At 41.2% G+C, this 11,261-nt stretch overlaps 1 protein-coding gene across 2 annotated transcripts in view; it reads left to right on the top strand.

Moving 5' to 3' along the window:
• The window catches only part of DCBLD2 (discoidin, CUB and LCCL domain containing 2), a 104,566-nt gene that overhangs the window by 67,551 nt on the left and 25,754 nt on the right, over nt 1-11,261 (top strand). For both annotated transcript variants that reach the window (XM_079766833.1, XM_079766832.1), the window contains 6 exons: nt 2,458-2,509; nt 5,421-5,493; nt 5,797-5,930; nt 7,820-7,860; nt 9,337-9,552; nt 10,349-10,473. In XM_079766833.1, coding sequence (XP_079622959.1) covers nt 2,458-2,509; nt 5,421-5,493; nt 5,797-5,930; nt 7,820-7,860; nt 9,337-9,552; nt 10,349-10,473 — 641 coding nt within the window. The remainder of the gene's footprint in view (nt 1-2,457; nt 2,510-5,420; nt 5,494-5,796; nt 5,931-7,819; nt 7,861-9,336; nt 9,553-10,348; nt 10,474-11,261) is intronic.

The raw sequence follows: 11,261 nt of genomic DNA, 5'->3' as shown, positions 1-11,261 counted from the left end.
AGAGGTGTTTCTCTAACTGTAGTGTGTTTAAAAATTACCTGGAGGACTTGTTAAAACAGCATCCAGGAATTTGAATTTCCTTTTTTTTAATTTAAATTATTTATTCTTTAAAGTATTACATATGTCTCCCTTTTCCTCCATTGACCTCTCCCTGTCCATTCCGACCCCCCATTCCCCAGCACATGCCCTCACCCCACTACTGTCTGTGTCAATGGGTTATGCTTATATGCATGCATACAAGTCTTTTGGTTGATCTCTTAACACCTCCCCTCCCCTGCCTACCCTCTGAGGTTGGATGGTCTGTTTGATGCTTCCTATGTCTCTTGATCTATTTTTGTTCATCAGTTCATGTTGTTCATTATATTCCACAAATGAGTGAGATCATGTGGAATGATATGGCTTATTTCACTTAGCATAATACTCTCCAGTTCCATCCATGCTGTTATAAATGGTAAGAGTTACTTCTTTTTTACCACAGCGTAGTATTCCATTGTGTAGATGTACCGCAGTTTTTCATTACACTCATCTGCTGATGGGCACTTAGGCTGTTTCCAAATCTTAGCTATTGTAAATTGTGCTGCTATGAACATAGGGGTGCATATATCCTTTCTGATTGGTGTTTCTGATTTCTTGGGATATATTCCTAGAAGTGGGATTACTGGGTCAAATGGGAGTTCCATTTTTACTTTTTTGATAAAACCCCATACTGTTTTTCATAGTGGCTGCACCAGTCTGCATTCCCACCAGCAGTGCATGAGGGTTCATACAATCATAGTAGGGGCCTTGAATACTTCATTGACACCACTGTATAAATCCTCTAAACAAAAAAAAATCAGCAATATCACCAAAGAAACAGCAATCCTAAATGACTCATTAGATCAGATGAAATTAATTGATATCTTCATAACATTTCACCCCAAAGCTATAGAAAATACATTTTTCTCAAGTGCACATGGGACATTTTCAAAGATAGAACACATATTGGGACACAGGCAAAGTCTCTTCAAATTCAAGAAGATGGAAATCATGTCAAGCATCTTCTCAGATCACAATGGCATAAAATTAGAAATCAACTACAATTAAAACAGTGAAAAAAAATCACACTTGGAGGCTAATTATCATGCTACTAAACAATGATTAGGTTACCAAAGAGATCAAAGAAGAAATAAAATGCATCCTGGAAACAAATGACAATGAAAATACTACAATCCAAAATTAATGGGACACATGAAAGCATTCTTGAGAGGGGAGTTCATAGCTCTACAGGCCTACCTCAAAAAACAAGAAAAACTGGTAATAAATTATCTAACCCTACAACTCAAAGAATTAGAAAGAGAGCAACAAGAAAAACCCAGAGTAAGCAGAAGGAAGGAAATAATAAATATCAGAATGCAAATAAATGATATAGAGACAAAAAAAATATATACAAAAGATCAATAAAATCAAGAACTAGTTCTTTGAAAGGATAAACAAGATTGATGAACCTCTACCCAGACTCACCAAGAAACAAAGAGAGAGGACCCAAATAAACAAAATCAGAAATGAAAGAGGCGAAATAACAATAGACCCCACAGAAATACAAAGGATTGTAAAAAAAATACTATGAACAACTCTACTCCAACAAACTGGACAACCTAGACGAAATAGACATATTCCTAGAAAAATGCAATCTTCCAAAACTCAATCAGGAAGAATAAAAAAACCTGAATAGGCCGATAACTACCTATGAAATTGAAGCAGTAATCAAAAAACTTCCAGCAAATAAAAGCCCTGGTCTGGATGGCTTCACAGCGGAGTTTTACTAAACGTTCAAAGAAAAACTAAAACCTATCCTCCTCAGGCTATTCCAAAAAATTCAAGAGGAAGGCACACTTCCATGCTCTTTGTATGAATTTCTAATTTCCCAGAAAATGCTGATGCTGCTGGTCCATCCATGGGCCAGATTTGAGTTGCAGTTATTCAGAATTAACTCACCTCTCTTTTGTCATCATTTTCCTGTTGTAACCAGCAAAGGATCATGTTTAGTAACACAATAACTAAAATATTTTTGGGGGGAGTTACATTTTATAGAAGCCATTTAAAGGCTATAAATTATACTTATCTGTGTACCTTCCATATACAGGGTGGGGTAAAAGTGGGTTTACAGTTGTTTATATGGAAAATAATATAAAAATAAACTCTGTTTCACCTACTTGCAACTAGAATCCTACTTTGCCCCACCCTGTATATATGTGATTGAGGTGATGTAGTAAACAGCATTGGGGATGCATAGCCCAGAAATCAATATACTTAAAACAGAAAGAAATCTTGATTAACAAAAATTTGTAAAACGTTATTAGTACTACTTTGATAGCTGTTGAGAATTTTGAAATTTAGAACAATATGATTTGGGATTTGAAACTGTTTCAGCAAGAGTAAATCTATTACTGAACCCTTTTTTTATTTTTGTTTTTCTAGATCTAATTACTTGTTTAGACACTGCATCCAGCTTTTTGGAGCCTGAGTTCAGGTATGACTATATTTGTACCCTTTTCCCCCCCTTAAATTTACCTTTATCTACTTCATCCTCATTCTTTATACACTTACGATTAATGTACATGGTGACATAGACATTGTTCTAAGACCTCACTCAATAAACCAGAGTTTATTTAAAGCCTTGAGTTACCATGTTTAAATTTTTCATTAATTGTGCATTTGGATCCTCTCCACAATGAAAATATAATTGTAATGTACTTTCAAAGTAAAACTAGTTGCTCTTCAAAATCTGGCAAAACTGCTAATAAAAGTAGAAGAGTTATCTATATATTTAAAAGCCTAAGTGACCATTATGTCTGAATCACCAGTCAACCAGTCGCTATGGCGCACACTGACCACCAGGAGGCAGAGGCTCAACCCAGGAGCTACCCTCTGGTGGTCACTGTGCTCCCACAGCCAACCTTCCATAGCCAGCCAACTTCCCCCATTCCCTCCCCCGACTGGCAAATCTTCCCCGTCCCTCTGGCCCCGCCTGGCAGTCAGCAGGCCCCAGCCGTCAGCTGGCAGGCCCTGGCCTGCCCAACCCCAATCGAGACTGGGCAAGACGGCCCCAATAGGCCCTGATCTCCAGCCAGGCCTAGGGACCCCACCCGTGCATGAATTTCATGCACCGGGCCTTTAGTTTATCTATATATATTAGACCCTAAGCAACAGGTCACTATATTGTGCACTGCGGGGGGGCAGGCCAGCCGGCCAACCTCCCATGACCCCTCCTTTTCCCCCGGCCCCCCGCACCCCAATCGGGGCGGGGCCAGCCGGACCCCACCTGTGCACCGGGCCTCTAGTCTTTTCTATAAAAGGACAAGAGAATGGTTTAGGCCAGTGGTCGGCAAACTCATTAGCCAACAGAGCCAAATATCAACAGTACAACGATTGAAATTTCTTTTTGAGAGCCAAATTTTTTAAACTTCTTCTAACGCCACTTCTTCAAAATAGACTCGCCCAGGCCGTGGTATTTTGTGGAAGAGACACACTCAAGGGGCCAAAGAGCCGCATGTGGCTCACAAGCTGCAGTTTGCCGACCACGGGTTTAGGCTATTATGAAATTTCAGTGTTCTTACCCAAGTAAGCATTTCTACTACGATTTCCATGCTTTATGCCCTCATCCCATGCTTAGACTAGAATGAACCTCTAATTGATTTTTCATTCCATTTCTAACCTTTGCTGCTGGCCTTATGCTGCTATTGAGATTGCTGCCAAGTTATTTTCTAAAGTACATACCTCCTCATTCCCCAGCTTACAAATCTTCAGGTGCTCCTAATTAAGACAAAAGTCATCCAGATTCCTTAGCTTGGTGTTCAGGATCCTGTCCCAGGGTCTTGGGCCATTTTTCTAATCTCATCTCATGCATTCATTTTGAAATGGCTGTGGATTGCTTTCACTGCTCTGAGCTCTCAGAACTTTCACCTGGGATCACTTTACACCACTCTGCTTGGCAAAGTCATTCTCATCTTCTGAGACCATCTCACTAACCTCCCTGCAACTCGCTACCTCTTCACAAAGAACCTTCGCTTTGTCTTCAGAAATGGTTCTGTCTCCGTGGGATGGGTCGCTCTTCGGCACTTGTGGGGGATCCTGGTCTGCAGAGGTAGCTCTGGCATCAGTGTATGGCACACAGCCCTGAAGAGGGTGCGCTATCTTGTGCCCTCCACTCTCTAGCTTCGTTGTCACTGCCCACATGCGAGCTTCCATTCTCTCTCGCCTGGACTTACTGCACTGTCTGCCTAACTGTCCCAGCGTCCACTCATGGTTCCTTCCCAGTGGCCACAGTACTCTCTTAAAAATATGAACCAGATTATGTACAGATACTGCCAAAAGCCTTTATTGACGTTCTATTTTTACTTAGAATTGTATTCCAGGCTCCTCACTGTAGCCCACAAGGCCTGATGTGGCCCCTTGACCCTACGTTAGCCTCCTCTCACACTAACCCCCTTGCTGACTGCAACCCACCTGCCCTGGTCATCCTCAGTTCCCCGCACGCAGCCATCCTGCCTCAAGGACATGCAGGGCCTTTCGATGGGGGGTGCGTTGCCCTTCTTCAGAGCCCGTTCCCTGACGCCCTGACCCAGGCAGTGCAGAGCCTGTTGTGAGCAGACCCTGGAGGCATCTGCCACCTACCAGCGATGTGACCCAACAGTTCCTCAGTGTCCTCATCTGTAAAATGAGGATAATAATAGAACCTACCAAGTAGGGTTCTCATGTGGATTACCAGAAGCACTTAGAATGCTGCCTAGCACATAGTAAGTCTATTCAAAATGTGTATTACTTTTATTAAGTTAGATTCCTCCCAATTACTTCATAGAGTTCCTTTTCTTCATAGCGGGATCATAATCTAATTAATTATTTGTGTATCACTTTAATGTCTTCCCCACCACTGGAAGGTAAGCACAGTGAGGACAGGAGCCATGTTTGTTTGGTTGACATTTGCAAACCCTGTGCCAGCACTTAGACCAAAATACACATTCAAGTAAATGTCTTGAGTGCGTGGGTGGGTGAGTGAGTGAATGAAAGAATACAAAACATTTTTTTAGATCAACATAAATTTGATCAATAGGGGATGGGTAAAATAAATATGTTTTATCCACAGACTAGAATATCATGTAGCTATTAAATATGGTGAATGGACTTTACAGTAGAAATGTCTGTATTCATTATGAAATGAAATAATCAAAGCTGCATGTAAATAAGAGACAGTTGTAAATCTGTGGGTAAAGATGTGTGTGGGCGGGTCGGAGAAAGCAAAGGGCTTTTTGGGAGTGCTGGTTCTCAGAGTGGTGAGATGGTGATATTCACATTGAACTGAAAATGGATATGTGATGCTTTTGTGTTTTTTTCCCCAAAAAAGCACCGTGGTATGTGCCCTTTAACTTGTTTTTATTTCACAGTAAGTACTGCCCAGCTGGTTGTCTGCTTCCTTTTGCTGAGATATCTGGCACAGTCCCTCATGGATATAGAGATGTAAGTTGCCTATAGACTATGTTAAAGTTGTAATAGGACTTTGTGCTTTTAAATTTCAGAATAGGTAAATGTGTACCTATTGTATATTTTTGTTTTGATATTTTTCTAGGAATTATTTGTTTTTGGTAATATGTAATGTCTTATTATTTTTCTTCTAAAAATCTATGTTATGGCATCAATAATCTGTCCCATGTTTATTGAGAAAACTGCCCAGATAAACTAATTTCTTGAGGAAGTGTAAGTCTTATTTATGAATTATCAAAAGAAAAGAACAAAACTGACTTTTTTTTCCCCTTCCTCAAGTCCTCGCCATTGTGCATGGCTGGCGTGCATGCAGGAGTGGTGTCAAACACCCTGGGTGGCCAGATCAGTGTTGTAATTAGTAAAGGTATCCCGTACTATGAAAGTTCTTTGGCTAACAACGTCACGTCTGTGGTGTAAGTATATATGCTGTTTATAATAAGCATGCTGGGCAGGGGTGGGATGGGACGGGTAAGGCCTCATCAATGTAACAGTTAGTGGTGTTCAGGAAATACCGTTTGTGCACTTAGCTCTTATATTTTTGTGTGCTCAGTGTCTGAGTGTACTGGGGAGGACAGGCAAGGTCGTACTACTTGGCTTGTTCTCTGTCCAAAAGTAGTCATTTGCAAGCCTGATTGGTTTGTTTCTTCTTTTCTAAGTGTTAAAAAAGCATAGAATAAGAGTCTAGAAGTATTTTGTCAAATCCATACTTCCTTTTAAAGACCAGAACGCTAACTACTGTGTTCCTTATAGCCTGTGTGACCCAGGAGGAATTGAGAATAATTGAAACACTTTGAATGTGAATTAAATTTTGACGTTAATCAGAAGTGGTAATATTATGAATCTCCGTCTCATTCTCAGAGAATATTTTCAGAATGTATTTTCATGGTTCCCATGACATTCCACTATTTTACAAAACTTAGACTAGGCATAAATAAGCAGAAGTTCGGACATTAGATAGAAATGCAGTACTCCTCATCTGTGTCTGTGAATCCTAACTCTTGGGTATGCTCAGTCCTACACACAGTACTAAGTCTATCTGAAACCAGCTTCTCTTCAGAGGCCCTGGGCCAGTTTCCATGTAGAAGACAGGAGTGGACCACACCCTCAGCAGTAGAAAGCAGGAGTCAGCAGAGTTTTTCTGTAAAGGGCCAGCTAGCAAATATTTTAGGCCTTTCTGGGCCACATGGCTCTGTCATTTATCCCTTTTTTGTTTCATTTACAACCCTCTAACCATGTAAAAACCATGCTTTGCTCACGGGCCACACAGAACAAGCCATGCCTGGGCTATCGGCCCATCACTAGTATGCAGTCAGCTCCCTTTCCTTCTTTTGATTTCTTCTAGATGCTTTTATGCAGATCCTTTCATTCTTTCTCATGTTCTACCTTTAGACAGAGTTTTTTTTATGAATTCTCTTTCTCCTCTATACTAATAAAAGGGTAATGTGCTAATTAGACCGGGTCAATTGGCCATCTCCTGGATGTCCACCTTCCTTCCGAACAGTTAGGGGGCGACCAGGCCAGCAGGGGGGCAGTTAGGGGATGACCAGGCCGGCAGGAACCAGTTAGGGGGCAATCAGGCTGGCAACAGAGACAGTTAGGGGCGATCAGGCAGGCAGGTGAGCAGTTAGGAGCCAGGGGTCCCGGACATTCCCCTGAACGAACGGTCCTGGATTGGAACGGGTGCAGGCCAGGCTGAGGGAGCCCCCCCCCCACCCCCTGTGCATGAATTTTGTGCTTATTTAGTACTTAAATAAGGACAAGTTGCATCCACTTGTAATGACCTGGATGTTATGCTTAAGGCAGAGCCACATACTTTGAAATCGAAGTGCAGTGCTGCCCTGCAGCACCGTAACTTGTTCTAGACATGCTCATTTCCTGTAACAAATGCAGTCTCAGCAGTAGCCTGTTGACTCCAGGAAATTGGAACCTCCTTGTCTGAGACTTACCCCTTGCAGTGCTCTTCACCAGAAGCAGTTGCCACAGGAAAGGCTTAGGAGTCTATTTCATGAAAAAGAGATAAAATAGAAATATATACTCAAGGTTACAAGGACACATTTGCACAATCATATATGAAACTAGGAACTAGATACTTGTAGAGAAAGTTATTTATGCTGATGTCAGAAGTTCTGATTAGAAATGAGACTTTTTTAACTAGGAGTGTATCCGTTGTCTAATATATAGCCAGAGAATACTCAGTTCTTTATACAGTAAAATAAAAACACAAAAAGGTTTACTAAAGACAAATATGGGGAAGTCATGTGTTCTGTGATATGTCACCAAAAATAATTTTTCTCTCTTTCAGGGGACACTTATCTACAAGTCTTTTCACATTTAAGACGAGTGGTAAGCCTTTCATGGACTTTATAACTTACTATCCTTTCTAATAAGAGAGTAATATGCAAATTGACCATCACTCCAAAACACAAGATGGCTGCCCCCGTGTGGTCAAAGATGGATGCCCCCATGTGGACACAAGATGGCCAGCAGGGGAGAGCAGTTGGGAGGAATCAGGCCTGCAAGGGCGGGCAGTTGTGGGTGATCAGGACAGCAGGGGCAGGCAGTTATGGGTGACCAGGCAGGCAGAGGAGGGAAGTTGGGGGTAATTGGGCCTGCAGGGAAGGGCAGTTGGGGGGGACCCAGGCCTGCAGGGGAGAACAGTTGGAGGGGACCAGGCCTGCAGGGGAGGGCAGTTGGGGGGGACCAGGCCTGCAGGGGAGGGCAGTTAGGGGTGATCAGGCCTGCAGGGGAGGGCAATTAGGGGCAATCAGGCTGGCAGGGGAGTGTTTAGGGGGTGATCAGGCTGGCAGGCAGAAGCAGTTAGGGGCAATCAGGAAGGCAGGCAGGCAAGCAGTTGGGAGCCAGCAGTCCTGGATTGTGAGAGGGATGTCCGACTGCCCGTTTAGGCCCAATCCTACTGGCAGTCGGACATCCCTCGAGGGGTCCCAGATTGGAGAGGGTGCAGGCTAGGATGAGGGACACCCCCCGTCCCCATGCACGAATTTCATGTACGGGGCCTCTAGTAATTTGTATAATAGCTAATTTTTTTGAACACTAGATGCCAGGCATTGTGCTAGTTGCTGTTTGTTGTACTTTCTTATTTAGTTGTCACAATAGTACCTATGAAGTTAGAAGGGCATTTAATAACATAATGAATGAAATAAATGAAGTTCTATGTTAATAGGAAAATGATCATGGAAGCAAGGAAAATTTCTAGGAAAGGTGATTTTTGAACTTATTTGAAGAAGTAATTCCTTCATTTGACTGAAAATATTTGAGTGCCTTCGTTTATTTGTCAGGTACTGTTCTGATCTAGGAAGAAAACAGTGAGCAGAATCAACAAGATTTTGCTTTCCTGGAGCTTACATTCTGGTAGTGAGAGATTGACAATAAACAGTGAATAAGTCAATTATTACTAGTATTTATGTGTTGTTTATAATATTATAAAATATGTAGAAAATGAAGGAGAAAGGATAGGCAATGATGGAGGGATTGATGGGATCAGGGCAAGCCTCAGGGAGAAGGGAACATTTGAGCAAACACCCAAAGGAGTGTGAGTCACCCATTGACCTGGGAGCTTGTTCTGGGGAGAGGGTAATATATCACCTTTAAACTAATGATTGCTCATGAATAAATATACACAGTTCCTGACAAGACACAAAACACAGACCCAAAAAACATGTGCCTAGTTTTGAAATTTCTCTATTACAGTGTAGTATTTGCTTTAGTGTGTAAAGATAAAATAGAAAGTTCGTAGTGAGCAAGTTTGTATAGATTTTAAGTTTATAGCTGGAAAAGCAGTGACTTTCTTTTTTGTTTCAGGTTGTTATGGAACTCTGGGCATGGAATCTGGTGTGATTGCCGATCCTCAGATAACAGCTTCGTCTGTGCTGGAGTGGACAGACCACACAGGGCAGGAGAACAGCTGGAGACCCGAAAAGGCCAGGCTGAAGAAACCGGGGCCTCCCTGGGCTGCTTTTGCCACTGATGAGTATCAGTGGTTACAAATAGATCTCAACAAGGAGAAGAAGATAACAGGTTAAGAGATGTAATTTTTTAGAACAATTTATTATTTTTTTAGAACAACTTAACGATTTTATTTTAAAACCTGCTGACATCTAAGATTTTTATAGAAACTTAAGTCACTGCAAATTTAATTATATGGTTTTAAGTTTGTTTTTTTACTGGTGTTAATGTTACTAAAGATGGTTTTATAAAAAGCATGACAGAGGAGAGGAGTTGGTATTTGAGTCTTATTAGCTTTTCTTATTGTAATAAGATTCTTTTAAGGTAGTGTTTCAGTAAAGGGATCTGGAGACATCTGAAATAACCATCTATTATAGTCATTAAAAGAAATTTATGTTCAAGGAGTGTACTCTAAGTGCTATAAATAATATTCCATATGTGTTGAGTATGAATTTAATTATTTAGAGCAATCTAGCAAGTAATCAGCGTAATTGGTTGGGGTTGGTTTCGTTAAAGATTTATTTTGCTTTGGTACTGAAAATAATACTAGTAATCATCTTTAATCTGTTCATTCCTAGGAAGTCATTTTTACTCTGTAGGTGCAATATATTTTACAATGATATGAACACAGGCTATGAACACGGGCTGCTAAAATAAAATGGTTCTTTCCTTACGTGTGCTCATAATTCTCACAGTCTCTACCAGAGAACAAAGCCAAGGATTTCAGTACTATTATAATGAAACCTTGCACTTAGATGTGGTAATGTGTAATGGGCAAAAATGTTTGAACATTGTTTATGTTTCAATGGTGAACAAACTTCAAAGACCAGACCATGTGCATTAATGAAAGCAACTCTCCATTCCGCAGGCATTGTGACCACTGGCTCCACCATGGTGGAGCATAACTACTATGTGTCAGCCTACAGAATTCTATACAGTGATGATGGGCAGAGGTGGACTGTGTACAGAGAGCCTGGTGTGGAGCAGGATAAGGTAAAATGATGAACAAGGTATTTTTAAAAACATTTTTTTAATGAGCCTTTGCCAAAAGTCACAGGAGCTCCTGTGTGATCTAAAAGTAAAATACCATTTGGTCGTACTCTGCCCTCTTCTGGTCATTTTAGCATGGTTAGGAAATTCTCAGTGGTTCTAGGTTACTTTCGATGATTGTGAGGGTTAAATACTTTACTGATTCTTTTTTCACTACATTTTAATTCAAGTTTTAGATACTTTATTAGGAAATTCTAAAAGGGAACTTATAATTTCTTGTCTTTAAAAAACTTTTCATTTCAATACACAGGATGATGGAAAAGCCTAATTTGTTTCCGGATTTCTACTCTGGTACATAAATTAACAAACATGACAGTGCTGAAACGTGCTAGACCAGCTGAAGGGGTTGAGAAGGGTTGAGAGTAGGCACAGGTGGCTCCCATCTAGATGTTTATCATTTTCACCTGGCTCCTGGCCCTTGATCCACCACAAGGATCTTGTAATTGCAAGAGTCCATGTCCCGAGGATGGAAGAGTCCTCTCATCTAGAATTGATAGATGAGTACATATTTTAATGAGTTTTGATTGTTACATGATACTATTAGTTCTTTGTGAGTTTTTTTTTAGTTATATGATACTATCAGTTCTCTACCAGATATATAATACTAGAGACCCAGTGCACGAAATTCATGCATGGGTGGGGTCCCTAGGCCTGGCCAGTGATCAGGGCCTATTGGGGCTGTCTCTCCCAGTCCCGATTGGGGCTGGGCTGGCTAGGGCCTCCTGTCGCCT

This window comes from Cnephaeus nilssonii (assembly GCF_951640355.1).
Source record: "Cnephaeus nilssonii genome assembly, chromosome: 3".
In the NCBI taxonomy this organism is placed as follows: Eukaryota; Metazoa; Chordata; class Mammalia; order Chiroptera; family Vespertilionidae; genus Cnephaeus; species Cnephaeus nilssonii.
Note: the sequence above shows the minus strand (reverse complement) of the source record. Positions and strands in the feature narration are given on the sequence as shown.